Here is a 24,243-nt window from a genome sequence, read left to right on the forward strand (position 1 = left end):
GTAACAGGAACTAAACTTTATCAAGATTAACAAATTTTCCTTCTACAAAAATGTCAATTGAGCAATGTCCTATTTTTGTGAATTTGTAACCTTATTTGAAGTTTAAACTTGACCTATGCTAAATGAAGATAAGTGTCATCTACTGCGGGTAAAAAGATACGTGTAAAACAAAATAAATAACTTCCTCTATAAATCCTGAGCTAACCCTTTAAATCCTTCAAAACTTCACACAAAAGCTCAAATAAAAATAAAACACTGTTCAAGAAAAACCTTTATTTACAAATGACCACAAAATTTGCATGTTTCCAGTCTGAATGCTAAAACGTTTATCAAATTAGGTTCAGAAGTCATTTAATATAAAAATGTACAGTAAACTGTTAATCAATAATAAACCCATAATTTAATCCCCTGGACATAAACTTAAATTGTGCTTAAGAGACAACTGGTGTATTCCAAAAAACCCACCTTATTCTGAAAATACAGCCACATTATACATCATCTTATTAAAAACATTTCAGTGAGTTAAAAAAAACAACAAAAAAAACCCAACAAAAAATATTTCTAAGTGACAGTACCGTAAGCCTCAAATTTACAAAGAAAAATTAAATAGCATTAACTTAAAACATCTTTCAGTCACAGCATTTGTTTTTGGGCCAACTTGTCATTCTGAAAAACAAAACAAAAAAATCCTTGCATCTATGTTTAATTAAAAAAACAAAAAAAAAAAAACGGATCCTGATGCAATCAGCACAATTTCTATAATATTTACAGCATTTTGACCTGAAGTAGTTTTGGTTAAGGCACAAGGAGAGAGTAGACAACAGAAAAAACGACAAGAACAAAAGATTACAACCAAACACACCATCGCAAAACCCCCTACAGCTAAAAAAAAAAAAAAAAGAAAAAAAAAATCCCTCCCTGATACACTTCTGAGACGTTTCATCACAACAGCTCCAAGTGTTTAACAGTAGTACACAATACAAGAAACCCTCAATCTGGCCTTTGCATTAAGAATCAGTGTATAAATCCCTATCTTACAATTAGCCCCACACAAGCCCACCCATTTCACAGCTATGCAACTTGGTCCTTGATAGAACAGTTTTCAAATTAATATTCAATAATGTTCAGTACTGAAAATAGATCAAGGGGAGGTTGACCTTAAGGAACAGCAGTCCCTCTATGTTGTCCAGCATTGGCCTGGGCTGGTTTAGAGCACAGTTGACGCCGGCGGTGCTGAACAGCGTCTCTGCTGGGACGATGGTGGGAGGGCAGCCCACGTAACGGGCGGCTACTTTGGCAAGATCGGGCCACAGGAACTTCTTCAGGTTCCAATAATCGAGGGGGTCACAGCTTTGATCTAAGATGTCTTCCTCCAAATACTCCAGCACTACCATCTCTGCAGACTTTTCCTCCTCCTCCTCTTCTTTTATGTTTTGCCTGAATTCAGGCATCAAGGGCCAGAGGTTGTCTCTGGTTGAGTGGGGGTTGTCGGAGGAAACGGGGTCCTCGTCGCAGCCGTTGGGGAGGAAAGAGCTAACTGGAACTGAGGTAGAAGAGGACAAGTCCAGCTCCTGGATCAGATCTTGTTTGCAACGCTCGGCTTCCTCCTCTGTGAACAGTGATGTTTTGTATCTCGGGTCCAACATGGTGGCCCAGGTATAACGTGGGTCTTGCAGAGTAGCCGACATTCTGTTCATCATTGCTTCCTTTAGAGACATCAGCATATTGTCGATGCCAACAGTCTCATCAAACAAAAGATCTATTTTCCTGGTGAGAATGTGAATGAGCGGTATGACTTGACCCAGAGTGGCAGTGCGGTTGCTCAGCTCCCTGCTGGCCACTTCAAAGGGTTTCAGTGCATTGCAGACTGAGAGCATCACCTCCCACTGGTCAAAGCTGATTATTTCCCTGAAATTGCACTCTATCGACAAGTCATCGATAGCTACCTTCTGCTCAACCAGGCGTTCCAGCATGAAGAAGGACGTCATCCACTTAGACGGAACGTCCTGTATCAGCTGGTTTTCTGGCAGCTGGTGAGTCTTTTGGAGCTCAGCCAGTCTCTCTTTTGCATTCGCTGAACGGTGCACACGTTCACAGATCTTTCGCGCTATGCTCAGAAGATTCTGAACCAATCTCTGGCTTTTTATGGCTTCACTTACAATGAGGTCTATGGTGTGTCCAAAACACTGCACGGTGACATGGCCATGCTCCTCCAAGGTATTTTTGATGGTGTCGTTATCTGTTACTATGAACCCCTTCTTCAGCCCTGGTGAGGTGATCCAATTGTCCCACAGGTACTCAAGCTGCTTTGGGATGTCGTGCATATCTTGATCACAATCTATTTGCGAGACACTTAGGAGAGCTGAACAGTGGAAGTCTTGACCTTGAGGTCGGAGATTTGACTCGTATGCTGCCCAGTGAGCGGTAAGGGTCAAGTATTCTCTTGTCTGGCTGCTGACCCAAATACTTGTTGTGAAGTGGACAACGCCGCCTTCTGCCTCTTTTAGGTGGGTCAGCACAACATCTTTCACCTTATTGTACATTTCTGGTATGGCGGTGCTGGTAAAGTAAGAAGAAGGTGGAAGAGAATACTGAGGCTGGAGGAACTCTATCAGTCTAGTCAGTCCAGAATTCTCTACCATAGCTGATGGCTGAAGATCCAGCGCGAGCATTTCCGCAATAAGCTTGGTGGTTTTTTTGGCAACCGGGTGGTGTTCATCAAACCTCGCACAGCTTTGCTCTGACTGATAAACGGTGTCTTCCACCGGCTCTTGTTTAATGCGAACTTCAGCAGACGGCACAACACCTGAGATAGAATTGTTACTTTCGAGAAAATGTCCGTGGAACCTCTGCATGTGCCTGAAGAGGCAGCTTGTGCCGAGGTTCGTAGTCTTTTTGCCTCTGCTAATTGTGCGGCTACAGTGCAAACAATTCACCTTGGTGGGATCAGTGTCGGAAATTGAGAAATGATTCCACAGTTTTGACGTCCTTTTGCTGAAAACGGGCAGGTTTGAGGGTTTTTTGTCAATGCCAGAGTCATCAGCTTCTTTGGCTGAGACTGGATCTGTTGAGGTGAGCATGGCGTAGGGGTGAGGGAACGATTCCTTCTCGTCTGTGCTTTTTTGGTTTTTCATGACGTCTGGGTGACGTCTCATCAGATGCCTCATCAGGCAACTTGTGCCAAAGTCACCCCGCTTGCCCCGACTAATGACACAAGGACAGTAACGGCACAGTGCTTTTAACTGGTCAACTGGCGACACTATGAAATGTTGCCACACTTCAGATTTCACCCGTTTCATAAGCTTTTTATTCTGTTGGAAAACTAAATGGTTCTGACTGAGGCTGGGGCCTTCAGAGAGGTATGGTGAGGAAGTCAGTGGTCTATCAGCCCCCTGAGTTTTAAAGAAGTTAAAAGAGGAATCCTGCCCTGAGAGATGCATAAGGTCTCTCTCCTCCTTAATAAACATGCTTTCCTCTAAGCTTTGGGGTAGTTCATCTGATAGGGTCTCTGGGGAGGAGATGAGAAACGGTGGTTCTTTTTTAATTTCCAGTGCATCATGTGAGCGGGACAGCAGTGAGGGTGGGTTTGTATAGGGTGGCGGAATGTGGTTGCCATGTCCGTTTTCCTCGATCACAACCTCTTTGTGGGCTCTCCACATGTGACGAATAAGACAGCTTGTCCCGAGATCCTTTCCGTTTTTACCCCTACTGAATTCATTCATGCAGTGGATACACACAGCTTTGGAATTGTCTGCAGGTGACAAGTAGAAATGCTTCCACACGGCCGACCTGCGACGGGAACTGGCGCCTTTAGGGGTTCCCGGAGGGCGCTCGGGTCCTCCGTCTAATAAGTCGTCGTTGTTGTTTTCGCTGGAATGTGAGGATGGAAAGGGTGGAAGGATGCTACTCTGAGGGTCGACGTTTGTAAACTGTTCCATTTTTTGTTCGACTTTGGGCAGCACTTCTTTGGATGATGGGCTTGAATTTTCAGCTGAGGATGTGGACGGTGACGTGTTCTTTGAGGGAGAAGTAAAATAGTCTCCGTTTTTTGGTGAGCCTGGGGAGGGAGGTATCAACGATGAGGGAAAAAGAGGCAGGCTGGAGAAGGATGCATCTGTGCCGTCCTGTATAAGCGCAGTCGGGTGAGCCCTTCGTACGTGCCTCATCAAACAACTCGTGCTGAGGTCTTTTTCGTTCTTGCCCCGACTGAACTCTTTCATGCAGTATAGACAGATTGCTTTGGTATTGTCCCGTGGCGAAATGAAGAAGTGATTCCACGCTTGAGATTTTTTCCTCGGGTTGCCGTGACCCCTCATCGACGACAAAAGACTTTGAGTGACGGCATCCATGGCAACATCATAAAGGGTGCTTGTGTATCCGCTAAATAAATTACTATAGTCATCACAGTCTCGGGTTAGAAAAGGGGCAATGGCGCCACCAAATGCTAGCCTTTCGTCATCTGGCATTTCCTCTTCCATCCCATTTGCATCCCCAATATGATCTTTGACACTTTCACTCAGTCCACCACCGTTTGGATACTTCTCAGTGTCTGTATGTCCATCATTGAGGGATGATGGAGCAATGTCACATACTTTCTCCAAGTCTAACCGTTTGTCTACCTGAGAAGATAAATGGAAAGTAGGGAGGGAATCTTTATCCAGTGTTGAGGAGCAGCTTGGCGACTTTGCATCCGTGAGATTGTGAGGATGAAAGCTGTAGGACTTTAATACATAACCTTCCTGTCCCTCGATTTTCAGGCAGGTCCCTTTCGCCTCTCTTTTTTTACTTTCTGCAGAACTGTCAGGCACACAGAAGAAATCCTCACTCAGGCGAGGAATATGCTCCTCTCCGTCCATGGTGGCAGCCCAATCGTTTCTATGGATCAGTCAGGCTTGCGTTGTTGGGTGTAGTCACTTAGTTTCAGCTGCAGTCATTGATAAGGTGCTTCTCAAGCAGGTGTGGTATTGAGCGTGTTGCTTTCGTTGACCCTGAGTGCCTGCTTGTTTCCCTCCATTTATAAATTAAATGTTTTCCACTTCTCTCCACACAACCTACAGAGAAAGGGGCAAAAAAAAGATAGAATCAGTGCAAACGCTACAAACTGGATTCCAAAAGCAGGTAATACAAGTGTACCGTAATGATGCAATCAAACCTGTATGCTTTACTTTCTTTTTTTTCCCCCCACTAGATCCTGTACAAGGCAAATAAATGAAACCGGTTTGCGAGATCAAAGCCAAACACTAACAGCTTTACAGTGTATTAATCTAACAAAATTGTCATTTGGAAATCATCTAAGTAAAGGGCAGTTATTTAATTTCTATTATTTATACAAATGGCAATATTTTATATAAAGAAACTGAATTAAGTTCAGTTTCAGCTCCAAGTTGTGCAGGCTTTTAGCTCAGACGGTCGTACTTTTCCATTTTTTTGAATACCAAAATATATTTTTGCAGATAAGTTGTCCAAATCTCTGTGCAAATTGTGGCATTTTTTTTATAAATGTGTTTAATTTTGCCTGAAACCGTCTCTGTGAAACCTTGGGTTGAAGGATGGCTGTTGTAGTTGAAATTTCAAATTGATTACAACGGTACAGCTTGATGGCTGTCCGTGTCACAGACCCCCACACTTGGCCGTGTCCCTCAGTGTTCGTCTCTGCCCACTTTGATGGAATTTATCCAAACATGTCTGGTATTTGCCTTCACTCGGTTTTTTGTGTCACTTTAAGAGGATGTTGCTTTAAAATCAGCTAGAAATCTACACGCAGGTTAGCCGATTGAGGAACTAGTCTGACAAATGAACCATCTAATTTCTGCTTAACTGATCAATTGTCCATGCTTTGGTTCAATATGCCATGCTGATAAGTCACACATTCAGATACAGAACGGCTGTATTATCTTTCCTTCGCTAATACGAATCAAACCTTAAGAGTTTTTTCTGAATATAAAAAAGGAGGACTGCTCACAGCATGCTTATCTGGAACATGGATTTGTGGCACATCACCGAGCTAAAACTGGAGCTGGTACTGAAATCAGGAGGGTGCTGCTTAGGCGTAAAGAGATGTGACAAATTCAGATAAGTAGAAAATAAACAGCAAGAACAACACCTTCAAGTCTGTTTCAAGATCAAAACATCAGAAATAAATGCGAAAAATATCATTAAATAATGTGTTTTAGAGACAGTGGGAATAGTTGTGGCTCTTATGATTCAAGTTACATCGATTAAATCATGTCCGTTTTTGTATTACATAATAATACATAACCATTCAGAGTATACACATTAATTAGGTGACACTATACATCAAGTATTTTTAACCGTTTCACACAGTAAAACCTGCAAGAAGTCAACAGCTCCTTTGTGATTAAACCGATTACGAAAGCAGTCTTTAAAAAGTAAAAAAAAAAAAAAAAAATCAACAGTTCTCAGCCTTGTCTGTGGTTATGATTTTGAAGTAAACAAGCAAACCAGGAAGCAGAGTTCTAAACTACAGAAGCAAAACCAGAACAAAAAGACACACACGGTATTGCAGGGAATAGTTCCTATAATGCAACAAAACGTCTTGCAGTGCTGATTTACATAACAATGAAGCTCGCGTAGACCGTAATCTCTAACAGCATTAGCATGAAACGTATAGGCTGAAATGAACATATTGCTGGCTAATTAACTACTGGTGTATATTTTGTGAAATCCTGCAGTTGTAGACAAAAGCCTTTCAATTCTGCTTTGTTGGGTTGCTGACATCACAGAAGGTCAGGAACCGAGCCGACCAGCTGATTCTGGTAAACCCTGTGCTAGAATAATAATAATAATAATAATAATAATAATTAAAGAAGCACTTTAGAAGTAAGGATTTAATTAAAAGAAAAAATATATATATATCCAAAGAAAAAAGGAGAATAGTAATACAAATATTCAAAAGAATTGGTGATGTATATTTTATAGACATGTTTTTTCTGTCCTTATAGAGAAGTAGCCAGAGATTCTTGTTGACATTTTCATGTGAAAATTTGTGTTTGATTTATGAGAAATTTGTAACTAAACAGCCTAAGTGTCTGCTTGATTATGGCTTTAAGTACTTATATTCCAAATATCAATTGAAACAATAATTAAAATCCTTTTAAATCAGATTATGGTCCATAAGTCCTAGACTTGTATTTTAATTTTAGGACTTAATTAGAATGACCTGCTGAAAAATAATGCAATGTTCGGCCTGAATATCAGGACTGTTAACTCTTCACATTTTTCTGAGGAAAAAGAAAACCATAAATTATCCCAGAATCTCAGATATATGTCTTGATTTTTCACCTACACCCCTGATCTTGGTATCATTTATCTGTTTTATATATATATTCTTTAACAGTTCTGGCATACAACTATTCTAAACGTCATCATCAGTAAATATTGAAACTATACAATTTCTTTACAGTATGTCAGTACGTGAAACCCATTGGTTTGAAGACTTTAGTTGAAACTGTGTGATCATAACAATGATCAAGCTTTAACAAATTCAATTGATTCATTTTTCCCCCCCAAACAAAAGCAGTAGTATGCTGGTTTTATGAATACGTTAACACGTTATTATTATTATTATTATTTTTTTCTTTTTCTGAAAATCAATCACGACTCCGAACAGAAATCCTTTCAAATGTGAAGTTTTCTTATCGATCACCGGCGGCGAGCTTTCCGGGTTGAGCTTTACGTGCTAGTCAGGAAGATGCGAGAGGACAGCAGAAAATAGCCACGGTTGGCTAGCGATCACCTGCTCATAACAGCCCCACTTTAGATCAGTGCGCTTCCCTGCCGGCTCTTCGCTTAGCCACAATGAACTCCAGCAGCCACGATCGTTACCTTCCTCCAGGCATCACATAAGTCCACGATTCACGGAGTAGTGTTAAATATCGCCGGCTATAAGGCTACATCATCAGTAAACACGACGGTGGCTATGTTGGAGCTAATAGTTAGCCAGAAGGCTAATAAACACACAAAAGCAACTCACAGGTAAAGCCGTTCTGACACGTGAAATCTCGCCCCAGTACCCACGGCTATGATTCGTGTACACATACACAGGCAGAATTGTCACCACACTCTTAGATATGCGCCCCGTTATGGTCGGACCGTACCACGTCTGCTAGCTGGTTAGCTGCCAGCTAGGCCACACACAGGACATACAAGCTAACCTGGCGAGGCAGAACCAAGCCGAGCGCACGAACCGCACAGGATCCGAATCAGGGAAGCTCTCAACCACGACGTCCCGCCCGCATTAAGCCCCCGTTTCCAGAGCCCCACATCATCCCGGCGTACTTACAGTTCACTCTGACGACGGGATCGCAGGGTTTCGGCTGGTAAACGGTTAATTGTGACACATTCGATTGATCCGGAGGGGGGGTTCACTTTGTTGCTTTTGTCTCCTGGTTTGCTAGCAGTTCGCGTTCGGCCGGAGAAGCAGCTCCACGCAACGTCGGACGGAAGGAACGCGCTCAGTGATGTCACCGGGCTCAGAGTCTTCATTGTGGCCAAACGGCCGATGACTTCAAAATGTTCGGTGACATCACGCGGCCTCACGATTCCGTTTTCACACTTATCACTTTTTCTGTGCTCACAAAATGAGAATCGGTTCCATTCAGAAATGGGTTCTTGCATCATTTACCATTGTTTCACAATCATTTGTTAATTAGTTGTATCGGTCAATTAAGTTCATCCTCCAAATCCAGTTTGTATGTTGAATGGTGGGGGGAGAAAGTAATTTTCAATAAATTACACACATTTGTAGGTTGCTAGTTGTTTGATTTGGGGGGGTCAAATAATCCAGATGGGACATTTTAACATTTTTCTGATAATGAAACCGATGTTCTTTGTTGAAGTATGGCTTAAGGCCAACTTACTTCTTCATGAAAGAAATAAATACAAGACATGATTTCTGATCAAACCAAAGTAACTAAGTGGCTTCCTGTTGTTTGATCTACATTTCCTAGCAACAAGCTTTGATAAGAGTACAGAAAATGACTTTAGTTGACTTTAATTTAATATGCCGTCAAAGTGAAACACCTCATTGATGGATATGAATCAAAGTGTTAGAGAATCTGTTCATTGGACACCTGTGTGGAAGAATGAAAACAATAAAAGCTCTTGTTGAAAGAAAGAAGTCCTATTTGTCACAACCTATGTTGGAGACAGCAAACACATGGGAGAAGGTACTCAAACACACCAGGAGACATGGTAGGAGCAGCATTATTCTGTGGGGATGTTGGGAACAACGAGGCTGTTTAGAATTGATGATGAAAAAACATAATTACCAGTAAAGTTTGTGTGTTATTAAAAAAAAAAAAATTCTCCTGTGTTGCGTTCATCTTCTAGTTATCAAATAGGAAAAGAGAAATATGAGCTTAAATATGACAACAGGTTTTGTCCCAGAAATTGACACCTTTTTTTTTTTTAATGTAATTAAGCACAATGTACACATGAACTTTGAAGAACAAAACAAAAAACAAAAACCTACAACTCTGTAAAGCAGAAAGTCCTCTTGAGTTCATGGGCTGTGATGGGTGGCGGCGGTTGGTGTTACACCTGTCACCTGGGTGGGGCTTTAAACCCGTTTTTCTGTCTTGCACGCGCTATCCTGTCGGTGTAGGTTAAAGATTAACCCAAACCGTGACTTGCTGGTTTTTAAAGCCATTTCCGTTTGGTCAAGTCAAAACAAAACACGTCACAGCTTTACTCCCACTGCACCCCTACCCGAAGGCTTTGTGTACGGAGCTTTGTCTGTGTTTGGCTAGCCTGGACTGACAAAAAAAAAAAAAGGGCAATACATCGATTGTGTGACAGATGGGGGGGGGGCTCTTTTGTATGAAATCCTCACCAACATGACCTCCAGCGTCATGCGTAGAGTTGCGCGTACCGAGTGGGAGTTGTCTGCTGCTGGATAAACGCATTGTTGTGCTGGGGGGATGTTCCATCCTGTAACGCTGCTGTTCCTGCTGTTTGCCTCTGCAGCCTTTGAATGGCCTACAAAGGGAGGAACTGTGTCTTCTCTGTAGAAATTTGCACAGAAACCAGCACGGACACCAAGCAGACCTCTTTCTGTTTTAGGTGAAAAGACCAAAGTATCCCCCCTCGCTGGATGATAACATTGTGCAGGGAATGAGAACCGTTTCTCGGGCCGTTGCTTTGTAAGGCTGCTGACTAGCTACCTACTAGCAAAACTGTCCGTTTAACCGAGGTATGTGCTTTGCGTTTATCATGCTTTTTGCAATTTGGAGTCACGCAGTGCACCCTGTGTGCTTCATATTAGCCCAGTGTATGGTTTGAATTGGGTAACATTGTTTCAAATGGCTTTTGTTTTGTTTTGACGCCATTTGTTCCGTTTCGGGGGGCGGTTAGCTTCTGATGCTAGTTAGCCTACGTTATTGTTAGCATCTTAGCAAATTCCTCCTGAGGCTAATTATTGAGTAAAAAGTGTCAACTCCATGTGCATTTATGTTGTGAAATCACTTATTGGGAATTACCCATTGCATTTAAATGCCTCAGCTGACTAACTAGCGCCCTACAAAGATACTGTTTACAGAATGGCTAATCATGGAGGTTTGAAGTACTAGCATAGCTGATGGGGTCGTGTGTTTTGTGCGTTTATTTACATAAAAAGTAATACTAAAAGATAGTTTTTAGCCATTTTTTTTCTTGGAGTTAGCAGAGCTCCTTAGTGAATATCAAAATGTGGAAAACTGTTCAAGTTGATTTAAGTACTTTCCTGGTTTGAGTAAGTTTGAGAAAAGGAAATGGGGGTATAGAAGAGGAAATGCCCAGACCTGACAGCCTATTCCATTTTCTCAATTGTGCATATACGTTAACTGATTTAATCTTTGTTGCATTCACCTATTAATCCATCTGTCACTACTTCCAGCCATTCAATTCATTCACTCATTAACCCACTTGTGCATCCTGTCACTGCAAATACTAAAGATACCTGTAGAGCAGGGGTCCCCAAACTTTTTCCTGTGAGGGCCACATAACTTCTCCCTTCTCTGGTGGGGGGCCGGAGTCAGTTTGTAACAGAATAAGTGTGACCATTACAGGAGTGCCTAAATATAAAAATGTATTGTTTTCCAGAAAGCACAATCAAATAACCCTCTCTGGGTTCTTCATAGAACAAAAGTCAGGAAGGATTATAGTCCGTATTTTCAGAACTATGAGCCGCACCGGACTATAAGCCACAACCCCAAAGTTTGTTTTTTTAAACATACAATGTAAACATGTATGTGTATGTTTACATACATATGTGTATGTAAACATATAAGCCGCATATATCTCTGCCGCTCCAGGTTTTCCACAACGATGTAGCAGGAGCAGAGGGGGGCGGACAGCCAAAATTTGTGTAATAACGAGTCAATCGTATATCACATTTATTAGTGTTGAAAAAGAAAAAGTTGCCAAGATTAGATTTAACAGAACGGATTACGGTAGTTTCTGAACGGTAACTGTAACAGTAAAAGTGCTGATCCTTCGTGTAGCTACTAGCATGTGCTAAGTGAAAATGGGCACCGCCGCCTCCTTCTCCTTCTTCTTCTTCTTCTTCTTCTTCTTCTTTAGATTTCAACGGCAGCTTGCGTCCATTATTGTTGCACTACTGCCATCTACTGGATCCTAATATCTATACCTCAAATTCTCATAATGATCCCGGTATTATTTTTTTAAAAAAATGAAAAATCTTCTTTTCCCCCTCAATGCTATTTAACTGATCAACAACATTCTCAAATTTTAATTCCCTATTAAAATCTAATTCCGTTTTAATGGGAGCTTTCTTCTTGTATTTCCAATTTTGACTTCCAATGATTCACTTCCTGCTAAAGAGCCCCGTGATGGTTGAAGAAAAATCCACATATAAGCGGCTCACACTCCGGAAAATGGTTTATGAAAAAAAATCAGAATGCTCTCTGGTATTGTTCAGGGGGCTGGACCAAATGTGGAGGCCGGCCGAATCCGGCCCGCGGGCCGTAGTTTTGGGACCACTGCTGTAGAGGTATCGGTCACAAACGCATAGTCAAGTTTTGTATTCATTCAAAAAAGACAAACACATACTGACCAGGAATTTACTTCAGCGGCTGTATTAATTGCAACACAAACAATTTCCTCACACCAGTCTTCTCCATTCTTGATACCAGTCATACAAAAAAAGCGTAATTTATATTACTAAAATGTACATTGCAACTGCATTTAATAATAATCTCAAATCTATTGATAGTTATTACTTTCATTGAACAAACAGTGGAGAAAATAGAAAAACATGCAGTCCTGACAATGTGGACGGTTTTGGGGGGTTTAAACATCATTAACTGGAGTTTATCATGGCAACATTGAATCAAAGTTTTTATCTTGATAAGAAATTTATCACAATAATTTAAAAAACAATATAACTCCCCATTCATGATCACTGCTGATATTAATTTTGCATTGATTTGACAGTGATGATATCCTAATATCAAAAAGCAACTTGGCAGTCAGTTTCAGCCGACGTTATTAGGTTATAGTTCTTATAATATCTGAACCTCAGCCATCATCAATTTTACCTTTTAGAATAAAATTCACACTATCAGTTTGCGTTATGACAGAAATATAAGCTATGGTTCTGTTCTGATCCCTTAAATTGAGCATTTGCATTGCACCTTGCTTCTTCTGCATGCTCTCTTGAACAATTTCATTACCAGCGAGAAAAAAGTCCAACTGATTTACATAAAGAGACAAATAAATACAGAATTTTGAAAATCATGTATAGCTTTCCTTCCACTTCACAATCCTGCACTAATTTGTGTTGGTCAGTCATAGCCTTCCTACAAAACATCTTGAATTTTGTGGTCACTATACCTCAAACTTTTTATTCGGTCAAAAATGACTTTCCGTCTGTCACTCCACAGCATCACGGAGAGTCAAGATGAAGAAGAAAGCTCGGCAGCACCGGCCCGCGGTGCCGCAGAGGGCGCAGTCTCCAATCAAGCCCTCTCCCAACAAGCAGATCCTGACCTACGCCCAGGCGCAGCGCATGGTGGAGTTCGAGCTGGACGGCCGCATCCACCGGCTAAGCATATACGACAAGCTGGACGTGATCTCTGACGACGACCCCATGGTCCAGGAGATGATGGAGTGCACCAGCAACAAGGAGAACGCTGACAAACCTCAGCAGCAGGTCCGCCAGAGGTCGGCCAGACTAAAAAACAACCAAGAGAAGAGAAATGCTGCGCTGGGCATCGCCGGCAACGCGGAGGGCGGTGGGCATCACGCCGCGGGTCCTGCCGCGCCAAAGCTCCCCGAGCCGAAATTTCGAGTTGTCGAATACAACCTTCCTGCGGTTCCCAAGCGCCCAGCCGCATTTTACAAGTACATAGAGAAGACGGAGGAGGAGCTCGATGAGGAGACGGAATACGACATGGACGAGGAGGACTACGCCTGGCTGGAGTTGGTGAACGAAAAACGCAAAAGCGAAGGGATGAGTCAGGTTTCCCACAACGTTTTCGAGTTCCTGATCGACCGTTTCGAGAAAGAGCTGCACCTAGAGAGTCTGGACCAAGCGAGCGAGAAGCAGCCCGCCGTCGACGAGGACGCAGTTTGCTCCATCTGCATGAGCGGCGAGTGCCACAAAGGCAACACCATCCTGTTCTGCGGCGTGTGCGGCGTGTCTGTGCACCAGGAGTGCTACGGCGTCCCCTACGTCCCGGAGAGCCACTGGCACTGCAGACACTGCCTCCAGTTGCCGACCCAGCCGGCGGGCTGCATCCTCTGTCCCAACAAGGGGGGAGCCGTGAAGAAGACAGACGACGATCGGTGGGGCCATGTGGTCTGTGCCCTCTGGGTGCCAGAGGTCGGCTTCGCCAACACCACCTTCATCGAGCCCATCGACGGCGTCGGGCAGATCCCGTCCGCCCGCTGGAAGCTCACCTGCTACATCTGCAAGGAGAAGAGCGTGGGTGCGTGTATCCAGTGCCACAAGGCCAACTGCTACACGGCCTTCCACGTCACCTGCGCCCAAAAGGCCGGCCTCTTCATGAAGATGGAGCCGATCAACGAGGTGATGGACACGGGAGAGCCCATCCTCTCCGTCAAAAAGACCGCCTACTGTGGAGCGCACACGCCCAACGGATGTGTGAGGAGGCCGCTCTCCATCTACGAAGATGCCAAGCGTAAAAACGGATTCTGTAAGAGGGCGAATAAAGGCAGGGGAGACGATAAAGAACATTGCAAGGGAAAGCAGCCGCAGAAGAAGAAAGGCAAGAGCAAGAAGCCTGAACCTGACGAGGAAAATGAGGTTGCAGCTCCTGCTACTGTGCCTAGTTTTCCTGCTCACAGGTATAATCAAGTGGAGGCTCTGTGAAGCATTTCAACCATGAGTGTTTTTATTCTAAATTCTTGCACAGACGTAAAAAGAATGGCGTATGTGATTAGTATTAGCTTAGAGAGTAAGTTACTTTTTTGTGTTTATCCTGCCCTGTTTCCTTCCTATTTTCATTATTCTTGTACATTTTCTTCCTTTATTGTGTCCTTTATTATTTCTTCCTTCCACCCTAATTTTCCTCTTTCCTGTTTTCTTTTTGCCCTTCACATTCCTGCCAACCTTCCTACCTTGTTGCAGACCTACATTCCTTTCTTTGGTCCTTCCTGTTGTCTTTACTTCTGCTTTTCCTTAATCTGTCCCTTCTTTTCCTTCTTCTCTTCCTTTCTTCCTTCCTCTCCTCCATTTTTCTTTACTTCCTTCCTTTCATTTTATTTGTGTTTTCTTTTCATCTTCCCATGTGTCCTTTTTTCCTGTACCTCCTTTTTCATTTCTTAAAAGGAATGAGGATCATGGAAGTTGAGTTTACATAAAGCCCTGTTTTAACCCTGTTGTTTGATGATCAAAAAACAAAGTAGTTCTGACACCTTGTTCTATCTCACTGGTTCTAATATGTTTTCTTGTGCCTTGTCAAGGCTCCAAACCATTCTGAACCAGGTGTCCATACAGAAGAAGAGAGCTTTTGTGGAACTGGTCCTAAATTATTGGACCCTGAAAAGGCGATCCAGGAACGGAGTCCCCCTGATCAGACGCCTTCAGACCTGCCTGCAGGCACAGAAGAACTCACAGCCGGTACAATTCGCATGCTCATCTGTTTTTCCTTATATTATTTTGTGTTACCAGTTTTTGGTAAAGTGGAAACACAAACAATTCTTGTGAAAGTTTATTGAAGCCTATAATGAACGTACAAGTGTAGTTTTTTTCATCTCGTATAATTTCTGCATTCACTTATTGAATTTCTATTTGTTTTTTTTCCCCCCCTTAGAGGCAGAACGAGGAGGAAAGCAGAGCGCTGAAGGAACAGCTGAAGGAATGGCACCGCCTCCGACACGATCTGGAGAGAGCGCGGCTGCTGCTGGAGCTGATTCGCAAGAGGGAGAAGCTAAAACGGGAAGAGGTAGAAGAGGACACATTGACAAATTCAGGCCCGTTTTTACCCGTTTCCTCATATTTCTGTTTTCCTCATGGCTCTGTTGCAGATTAAGCTACATGAAACCGTCCTGGAGATGAAGCTAACGCCGTTTAGCATCTTGCTCCGGGCTCTGTTGGACCAACTTCAGGCCAAAGACCAGGCCAAGATCTTCACCCAGCCTGTGGATGTCAATGAGGTGATCTACAAGAGAGACTTGAACATGTTGTCTATATTTTTAGGGTTTCTTGCATTATGAAAAAGTCTGGGCTTTGATTTGAGTTTGGATAATTGGAAAAAAGATTGTTTTATTCTTTTTGGCATTTCCCGAAAGATTGTATTCCTCTATCTGTCCCCTCAACTGTTCATTAATTTTCTGTACGCTTCAGCATCCAACCAATCCTTTTTCCATTCATCTAATTTTATCCATTGATTTTTATCTATCCGTATGTTTGTCTATTTATCCATCTTATTGTCTGAGTTTATCCACTGTTTGTCTGTCCACTTCTCCATCCATATCTTCATTCTCAGTTGTTTTTTTTAACAGGATCTTTCTTCACATCTTGACCACTGTGCAAGAAATTTAGTTTTTGTTTTTATTCACACCCTAAAAAATGGGCACTAAATGGACTTGTGACTTCAGAACATTAATTTTCAAGATGTGTGGACGTTTGACACGAAGGAAGTGCAGAAAACTCTGTTGTGTTAAATAACCTTTCATTGTCATCGATTTCTGCAATTTGGTTAAAACTGTAAATTTGGTAGAAATATGTCACAATATTTTTGTTCAATTAAATTCATTTTCAGCCCATCACAATGTTATTTATAGAAAGGGAGCTTTTATGTAACTTTTTCTATGTTCCTTGTGTATTCAAAGGGTCCACATGTCCTTATAAAGACTTAAATTCTTTTGTCTAAAAATAAGGCATTAAATTAATTAAAAGGTAAGTTGACTTAATCACAGGCCTTACATTTTGTCTTGTGTTTCAGTCATACTCTCATACAAAGATTCCACATAGCTCCTTAATACATTTTAAGCGTGCCACATTTAAACTGTGACAAATAAGAAAACAATTCTTCCCGTAAACCTCGGCCTCAAATTGTTTGATTTGTTAAACTAATATCCAGCAACTCGCCACATAAACATCCCAACTATTGGTGGGATCAATTTAATTTCCTGTAAGAAGTAATAAAAGCATCTCAGTTGTGTTGAATTTAAGATAGATAGAGGATAGCACATTTCTTAAAATAAAGTATTGTCGTCTCGTTTAAGTTTGTGGAACCCTGCGGCTGCTGGCTTCCGTCTCGCTCTGAGCTGTGGTTCAGGTCATAAATCGCTGCCGCCCACCTGGTGGAGCCTGGGTTACGCAATGCGGTTTCCTGCAAAGTGGAATTTGACACTTGAGAAGTTTGCTTGCCAAGCCCGGCTAGCTCAGTCGGTAGAGCATGAGACTCTTAATCTCAGGGTCGTGGGTTCGAGCCCCACGTTGGGCGCTGCCTTTTATTTCAAGCATAGAGTCTTGAAATCTCCTTCCGTTGTCTAATATCAACCTCTAGTGACATTGTGTCATTGACTAAACACTTTCTGCAGGTCCCAGACTATCTCGACCACATCAAACGCCCAATGGACTTCTCCACCATCCGGCAGCGCATCGACGCCCAGGCCTACACCAACCTGGATCAGTTCGAGGCCGACTTCAACCTCATCGTCGACAACTGCATGAAATACAACTCCAAGGACACCTACTTCTACCGGGCCGCCATTCGCCTCCGAGACCAGGGCGGCGTCCTGCTCAGGAAGGCCCGGCGGGACGTGGAGCAGATGGGCTTCGACGCCGAGAGTGGCATGCACTTGTCGGAAGCTCCCGAAGTCAAAACGCCGCCGTCGTTTTCTTGGGAAGACGGTGAGAATCTTTGTCTTAAATGTTCAGTCTGAAACGGTTGGTCAATCTCCTACTGAATCTCGTGTTGGTTTTAATTCCTGTGCCCTCAGTGGACCGTCTGCTGGTGCCAGCCAACCGGGAGCACCTTCCCCTGGACAAGCAGCTGCAGCTGCTCCTGGAGAAGTTTGACCTGACCTGTGCCATGAAGACCAGCCCGTCCCGCAGCAAGCGCCTCAAGCTGCTTAAGAAGACCATCAGCGACGTGCGAAACGAAATCAGCCTGAAGAAGCTTCTGCCCTCTCACCACCACAGTTCTGCCTTCGCAGCCGCTCCGTCCCCTCCGGAGCTGGACAAATCCACAGAGGACAAACAGAAACCCAACGGGCATTTTCAAGATGACGAAGGTACGTATGTGTTCTCTGTTTTACTCAGTTTTTATTTCTGAAAGATAGAGACAACGCTGTTATTGACATGTGACAGCTTTATTGATTGGTTGTCGCAATGATGGATGTCTCTTTAAAGCACTTTGAAGGAGAATTTTGTCCTTGTAGGAAGTGGAAGGTGTGGCACATTTTGATAACACATGAAGACGGTTTTATGTAAACTGCACCTCAAAGACTATCTGGTTGAGAGAGTGACTGTTTTATACCTCCTATTTTAATTAAGCAAATGTCACTTGACCAAACATGCGGCTTTGTTTCAACAGGTTTTTGTTGATAGGTTCCAAACTGTTTTGTCCTTGCAGAGGAGAATAGAAGTTTTCATTTCTAACCAGTTTTTCCTCTGCAGGACATTTTAAAAATATTTTTCAAGCAGATTCTGTTTTAGATTTGGGTTTGAACTTTGAGCCGTTCCAACACATTAAAATGTGTGTTTGGTTTGAGCAGGCTGTAAAAATGGAAAGCGGAATATACATTAAAGCAGAACAGTTGTGTAAAAAAAACAAAAAACAAACAAACAACCATATTCTTTCATTTGTATTAATAAAAACCAGTCAAAAGATTTAGAGAAATACACCAACTGTGATGAAACAAAACCCGCCGGCTTTGATCTGTGTGCTGTAAAGGATGGCTTCACTTTAAACTTGAGTTGTTCAAAGGCTTGCTGATTCAAAACAACTTCTGTGAAGTTGTTCTTCCAAATCAGTGAGCCACACTGAAACGTGGAGGTTTCCAAGCCAACGATGGCGGTGCTGAAGCAGAGGAAAGGTGCAACCTCTGCTTCTACTTGGAAATTTGCATTGCGAAAAGTGTGAAATTTTGACATGGAAAATTATGTTGGAACTATAATATTTTTGAAATGACCCAAAAGGAGAATGAAATCACAAAAACTTAACATGCATAATTTAGCAGAATACATCTTTACTTTTCAGGGACAGAGAAGATGGTCTGATTTTATAAAAAGAAAATGGATGGAGATGAGGCATGGGCTATTTGGCTTAAAAATAAAATTTCAGAATTTATTTTTTTCACACCAGATCCTGTTTTAGATTTTTCTGATTTTTTTTTTCTTGCTTTCTTTTCTAAAACTGAAATTGCAAGTGATGGGGGGAGGGAAAAAATGATCCCTTCTGTGAATCATATTAGGACCTGGCTGTGAGAATTTTTGTTGAATTACAAAAAGGAGTCATCATGCTAGCAAAACAAAGAAGCATTTTTACAAGAACGTATTAAAATTACAAGAACAAAGTTGCTTTTAAAAGAAAAAATGGTGTGTTAGGAAGATCTGACTAACATCTGGGTGATTTATTTTCTTTTTAAATAGACTCTGTCATTGGCTCAATCATTTCGATGTCCTGCAAGTGATCATAATTTGACGCTGATGTGTTAAAAGATGAAGTATTTCCTTAACTGTAAAGCTTATGCCAAAGTCTGGCTTCACAAAATGCTCAACTTTCCTTTTTTTTTTTCTTGCTACTTGTCTTGTCATGTTGGAGTTCTCACAAAATAGCTACTTAATTTTCCTAACGCTACGACTTTGTTCTGGTAATTTTCTGACGGTAGTCGTGCAATATTATAACTTTGTGTAAATTAAAATGCCTGACCTCACTCTTAGTAATGGAAACTCAAGGAGTGCAATGGTGGGGAAAAAAATAACCAGCTTTTCACAAGCCAAAAGTTCATTTAATCGATTAGAAGCCAATGACGGAGATGAGGTGATTCTGCCTCCATTCAGCTGTGCTTCCATAATGTCCCCTCCACAGGAGACAAGTCTCTTCCTCCTAAACTGGAGCCGCCGGACGCTCTACCCCCGCTCCTCCGCTCAGACGCCGACTCCGAACCCCCCACCCTCAAACCGATCGTCGATGCCCTGGACGGCGCGGAACAGACTCGCAGCAAGCGGCCCCGGTTGGACGGGGACGCGGCGGAGCTGCTGTCCTCGGCTCCACGCCTCAACGGCCACTCCCTGCAGAGCGCCCTGTTGGACGGCGACGTGAGCGTGCTGGCCACGCCCACCTTCGCGGAGCCCACGGGCACGGCCAACCACCGGATGGCCGTCGTCTTCCACAAGTCGAAGGCGGCTGGAGCGCACGGGCCGCCCGAGAGCGAAGACGGGGAGGACGACGGGGCCGACGGCGGGTCAGGCGAGCAGGACGGGGAGAATAAGGACGGCTCCCAGCTCGGCGCCAAATCTTTCCTCTCGGTTGTCATACCGCGGCTGGAGACGCTGCTTCACAGCAAGAAGAGGAAGCGCAGTGGCAGCAGATGCAGGGAGGTGGAGGAAGAGGAGACTGAACACACAGACGAGGGGGCGTCTCCCAGGAAAAGACTCGACACTGGTAAAGACATCCTTAGGAACTATTATTGGTGAAGAATTCAGTAAGGAATCTGCTGGACCGCAGGCCAAAACGTTCTTCTTGGCTTACCAGGATATTACCGTCTAGTTGTCAGATATAGAGAGTGCTGTTCTGTCTTCTGGCTCCTCGCAGGCCTGTCGAGAGGTTTCCTGGAGCTGGATGAGGAGAAAGAAGTAGAAAAAACACGGCGGACCAGCAGAGCGGTGGAGCCGCGACGGCGCTGTGCCTCCGAGTCCTCCATATCTTCATGCAGCAGTCTACAGGGAAGCGCCAGGTCAGACGGCCAGACACACAGACGAGAGGCAAACCTTTGAGGCTCACCCTTATGTTTTAGTTACAGCTGTTTATCCAAAGGTTTTGTCCAAGTAAGGTTGTTTTGATGTGTGTTTGTGTGTGTACATTTTGCTCACAGCACCATTCTCAGTCTTCCAAAATGTGGAAAGGGGAAACCAGCTTTAGTCCGAAGAAACACTGTGGATGATAAGAGTGAACTCATCGCCTGCATTGAATCAGGGAACTTTGCCAAAGCTGCTAGAATTGCTGCAGGTAAATATTGGTCAAAGGCAGCTTGATAAAGTTTCTGAAATGTACCTTTAATACATGGTTGCTAATAATACCTTGAATGTTTCTTATTCATTGGATTGATTACCCCCTTGAACTTTTTTATGTTGTTTTGTCATGTTAGGACTGCAAATGAAACTGTTGGCTTTGACTAGGCCGTCTCTCTTTTAGCTAAATATACTTTGATCTAACCCATTTCTGTGGAGCTCTGGCTGTAGTCATTGTCAGAAAAAGAAGTTGGCTGAAAATGGAGCCTTGGGGTACCCCACACAAAAATATAAGGAACAAGTAAAGATCACTGCTGCGTACCAAGTTTTTCTCAAATAATGCAAAATAAACCAAGCAAGAATCCTTTTCATTGTGCGTCAAAGTTATGCACTACTTTGTTTTTAGTAGTTCATAAAGAAACACTGGAGGTTTTACTTCTAATGTGACAAAAGGAAAAGTTCAAGGGGAATGAATGTTTTTGCGAGGCCAAGGTGGTTATTGGACTAAATAGATTAGCAGCATCCCTGATGTCTGCAGATATTGCTGAATTATCTTAATATTCTTCAGACATAATACGATAAAACCTGCAGACATCTGGTTTCAATTCATGCCTAACAAACCAAAAAAAGCCAAATTTGGAAATGAGCATCCGCTACAAGCCAGGGGCTTTTGAGTGTTGGCAGTGACCGCTAATTTATTTATTTCCCCGCCTGCCACCGCCAGCAATCAAACCAGTCTGCATCTGGACGTCCCCCCACCGTCATCTTACCTTCGACTCAATCTCACATTTGGCAAATTAAGTACTTAAAAACTCCTGGCTAAATTAAGCGTTTGCCCCTCGCTGTACCTTTTTCTTTTTTTTTTTCTTCTTTTTTTTCCAAGCTAATTTTCCACCAGCAGCTTTGAGAGTGCGTCTCTCTCTCTCTCTCTCTGTGTCTCAACTTCTCTGGTGTCGTTCCCGCTTCCGTAGAGGTCGGCAACAGCAATATCTGGATGCCGGCTAGTGCTGCAACAGTTGCCCTGGAACCTTTGAAGCTAGTCTGGGCCAAATGCAGCGGCTACCCTTCCTACCCTGCTTTGGTGAGTTTTATTTTTTCATTGCTATTGTCCTGTTTAAATGTCACCTTCATGTTCAGGACTCACTGAAGCCAAATTATTAACGTCTTCCTGAAGTTGGAAGAAATTGAGACTGTTTGTCCACTAGATGGCACTCTAGATCAACTATTTGATGTTTGCCTTGAAAGAAATCCAAATTTTTTTTTATTTTATCTTTATTAACAAGTGACAATCGCACAAAATCAACAAGGAACCCCATTGGTTTAAGCTAGCAGTGTGCATAGGATTGTTTGTGCTAACAGTTTCGGCTGTGTCTCCCAATCCCCCCCTCGCCCCTGCCCTCCACTGCATCTGCTGCGTGGCAGATCATCGACCCCCACATGCCACGCGTCGGCTGCCAACACAACGGGGTGTCCATCCCCATCCCCCCCATGGACGTGCTCCGAATCGGAGAGCAGATGCAGTACAAGGCCGAGGAGAAGCTCCACCTCGTCCTCTTCTTCGACAACAAGCGCAGCTGGTGAGTGCCGCCCCGTTCGTCTGAGTGATTTAGGCCGACGCCGGCTCCTACAAGGGTAAACCTGTCAACCTCCCCGTCAGCTGATCATTATTCTCCTCTGGCTGCGGAGCATCAGTTGTCAGGAGAAAACAAATGGCTCTCGCCTCGAGAGGCACTTGATATTTTCACCTCGACTCCCATTAAAATATTGCGAAAGGATGCCGGGCAATTTCAGACGTGCAGCACACGCCACAATTACCGGCGAGCGCCGGTGGAGGTTGTGTAGAACGCCTTCAGAGTAAATTCGTCTTTGCTGGGAAAGAATTGAGGAAAATGCAACCTATTTATCTATATTCAGTTTTTTTTTTGTTGCCAAAGCTTTCTAGAACTTTTTATTTTACTTTCCTACATTACTCCCAAACAACCAGTTGGGATGCAGCTAGCATTTAATTGTTGCTATAGAAACCCCAACATACCACTGATGGATTAATTTCTATGAATCGTGACATAGAAAAATCAACACAAATCTACCATACTTAAATAGTATGTTGGTTGATTCCCACAGTGGCTAAAATAAATGTTCAGTTGAAAATTGTAAACAAGATTTCTGCAACCAAACCAGCTTTTATTTAATTTGTTACAATTGGCTAAATACAGCAAAGATTTTGAAAGAAATTGACCAAACCCCTGTTTTTATAACTGTTCACCGTAACCTAGGAGAAACTCTGAATATTCTTAGACACTCAATCATTGCTGCAAATGTGATTTGGTGGGTGGAAAAAAAAAATAATTGTGAGCATTGGGATCTCCAGGCAGTGGCTTCCCAGGTCCAAGATGGTTCCTCTTGGCATCGACAAAACCATTGACAAGATCAAGCTGATGGAAGGCCGCACGTCCAGCATCCGTAAAGCGGTCCAGATCGCCTTCAGCCGCGCCATGAACCACCTGAGCCTGGTGCAGGACGAGCAAGTCAGCGACCTCAGCGACGTCGACTGAGGAACAAGACCACTAACCAAAAAAAGCTCCTCCCCACAAACCCACACACACTCACTCCTCATTCCCCTCCTTCTGTCTCTGCGGGAGACTTCGATGTTTACTGGGCACCTGCTGTAACAGGTGGTGTCAGAAATGAATGTGTCCGTATTTCCTCACCCTCCTCTCCGCCCTTTCTTTCAGCCTCGTGACTGTGCCAAGGTGGAGGCGTTTTTCTCCCCCCCCCCTCTTCCTCCACTCTCAATCCAAACACCTCCACTGCCATTTTTGTTGTTGTTGTGAACAGCTGATATAGTTTGTTTTGGTTGCCTTACAGAATCCCGTTAATTTGAATAAAAACCTATTAAGCTTATGTCATTCCCACAGTTTTTAAGTCTGTTGCTTTCTTTTGTATTTAAACTGTAAATAACCTGTACAGTTGCCTGACACTAACTTATTTTTTATTTGTTGAACATGCCATTGGTACTGTACAGTTTGTTTTTTTTCAGTATTTAGTAAGTTTTGCTTGAATGATCGAAAAGAATAGAAAGTTAGGGCTCAAGTGTCTTGTTTAAAAAAAAAAAAAGAAAGAACAAAAAAATCTAAAAGCCTTGTTTTTGTCTAAGTTATTATATTGTAAACTTCCATTTTATTTTATTTTTTGTATGAAAATAATTTTGGTATATTTTTGTTCATATAAATACAGTATTTATATTTGAATACATTGTATGCCGTATGTTTGTCTATGTTGGGGGGGCCAAAAGCTCAATTCAGTACGTAAATAAGTTGTTAAATAAGCATTGGACCGACGTCACAGTACAACAAACGAAGCATACACTTTGATATGTCAATATTTCAATGATTAAAAGTCATTCTGAGAATGTGCAGAAATGAGTTTTCAATAGATAAATCCAATTTCTTGTCGCGGCACATCATAAATCGATTTGATCCGTCAACGCCGAGGCCCGTTTCATGAGATTATTTTAATTCCACGATGAACTGATCCGTGACACGTTTGTTTTATGGTCTGAAACATATCTGTGGACA

The 24,243-nt window shown here is 42.9% G+C and overlaps 2 protein-coding genes and 1 non-coding gene across 4 annotated transcripts; 2 read left to right on the forward strand and 1 right to left on the reverse strand.

Moving 5' to 3' along the window:
• Positions 1 to 253: 253 nt before the first annotated feature.
• zbed4 (zinc finger, BED-type containing 4) lies at positions 254 to 8,499 on the reverse strand. Of its 2 annotated transcripts, none has more exons than XM_008401143.3 (2): positions 8,303 to 8,499; positions 254 to 5,051 (listed from the first exon to the last, which is right to left on the reverse strand). In XM_008401143.3, exon 2 carries the CDS (start codon positions 4,854 to 4,856, stop codon positions 1,125 to 1,127), a length of 3,732 nt encoding a protein of 1,243 aa, XP_008399365.2. In that variant the 5' UTR covers positions 4,857 to 5,051; positions 8,303 to 8,499; the 3' UTR covers positions 254 to 1,124. The 2 variants fall into 2 exon arrangements, with proteins under 2 accessions (XP_008399365.2, XP_017158388.2); XM_017302899.2 differs by lacking the exon at positions 8,303 to 8,499 and adding an exon at positions 8,175 to 8,263.
• A 1,062-nt stretch (positions 8,500 to 9,561) lies between these two features.
• On the forward strand, positions 9,562 to 23,569 carry brd1a (bromodomain containing 1a). Its single transcript, XM_008401141.3, has 13 exons — positions 9,562 to 10,213; positions 12,903 to 14,328; positions 14,947 to 15,103; positions 15,297 to 15,428; positions 15,511 to 15,639; positions 17,032 to 17,344; positions 17,434 to 17,727; positions 19,527 to 20,102; positions 20,253 to 20,394; positions 20,533 to 20,666; positions 21,640 to 21,749; positions 22,091 to 22,245; positions 23,037 to 23,569. Exons 2-13 carry the CDS (start codon positions 12,920 to 12,922, stop codon positions 23,218 to 23,220), a joined length of 3,735 nt encoding a protein of 1,244 aa, XP_008399363.2. The 5' UTR covers positions 9,562 to 10,213; positions 12,903 to 12,919; the 3' UTR covers positions 23,221 to 23,569.
• trnak-cuu (transfer RNA lysine (anticodon CUU)) lies at positions 16,862 to 16,934 on the forward strand. Its single transcript has one exon. It is a non-coding gene; the product is annotated as a tRNA-Lys (tRNA).
• Positions 23,570 to 24,243: the final 674 nt, after the last annotated feature.

The sequence above is a fragment of the Poecilia reticulata genome, chromosome 23 (assembly GCF_904066995.2).
Source record: "Poecilia reticulata chromosome 23, P_reticulata-male-v2, whole genome shotgun sequence".
Classification (NCBI taxonomy): Eukaryota; Metazoa; Chordata; class Actinopteri; order Cyprinodontiformes; family Poeciliidae; genus Poecilia; species Poecilia reticulata.

What these genes read in the sequence shown, in the direction of transcription:
- brd1a (XM_008401141.3), top strand. Translation starts at nt 12,920, where the DNA reads ATGAAGAAGAAAGCTCGGCAGCACCGGCCCGCGGTGCCGCAGAGGGCG. An exon ending in GTCGTTTTCTTGGGAAGACG is followed by an intron (nt 17,345 to 17,433) that starts GTGAGAATCTTT and finishes CTGTGCCCTCAG; the next exon opens with TGGACCGTCTGCTGGTGCCA. An exon ending in ACCCTTCCTACCCTGCTTTG is followed by an intron (nt 21,750 to 22,090) that starts GTGAGTTTTATT and finishes GCTGCGTGGCAG; the next exon opens with ATCATCGACCCCCACATGCC.
- zbed4 (XM_008401143.3), bottom strand. Translation starts at nt 4,856, where the DNA reads ATGGACGGAGAGGAGCATATTCCTCGCCTGAGTGAGGATTTCTTCTGT.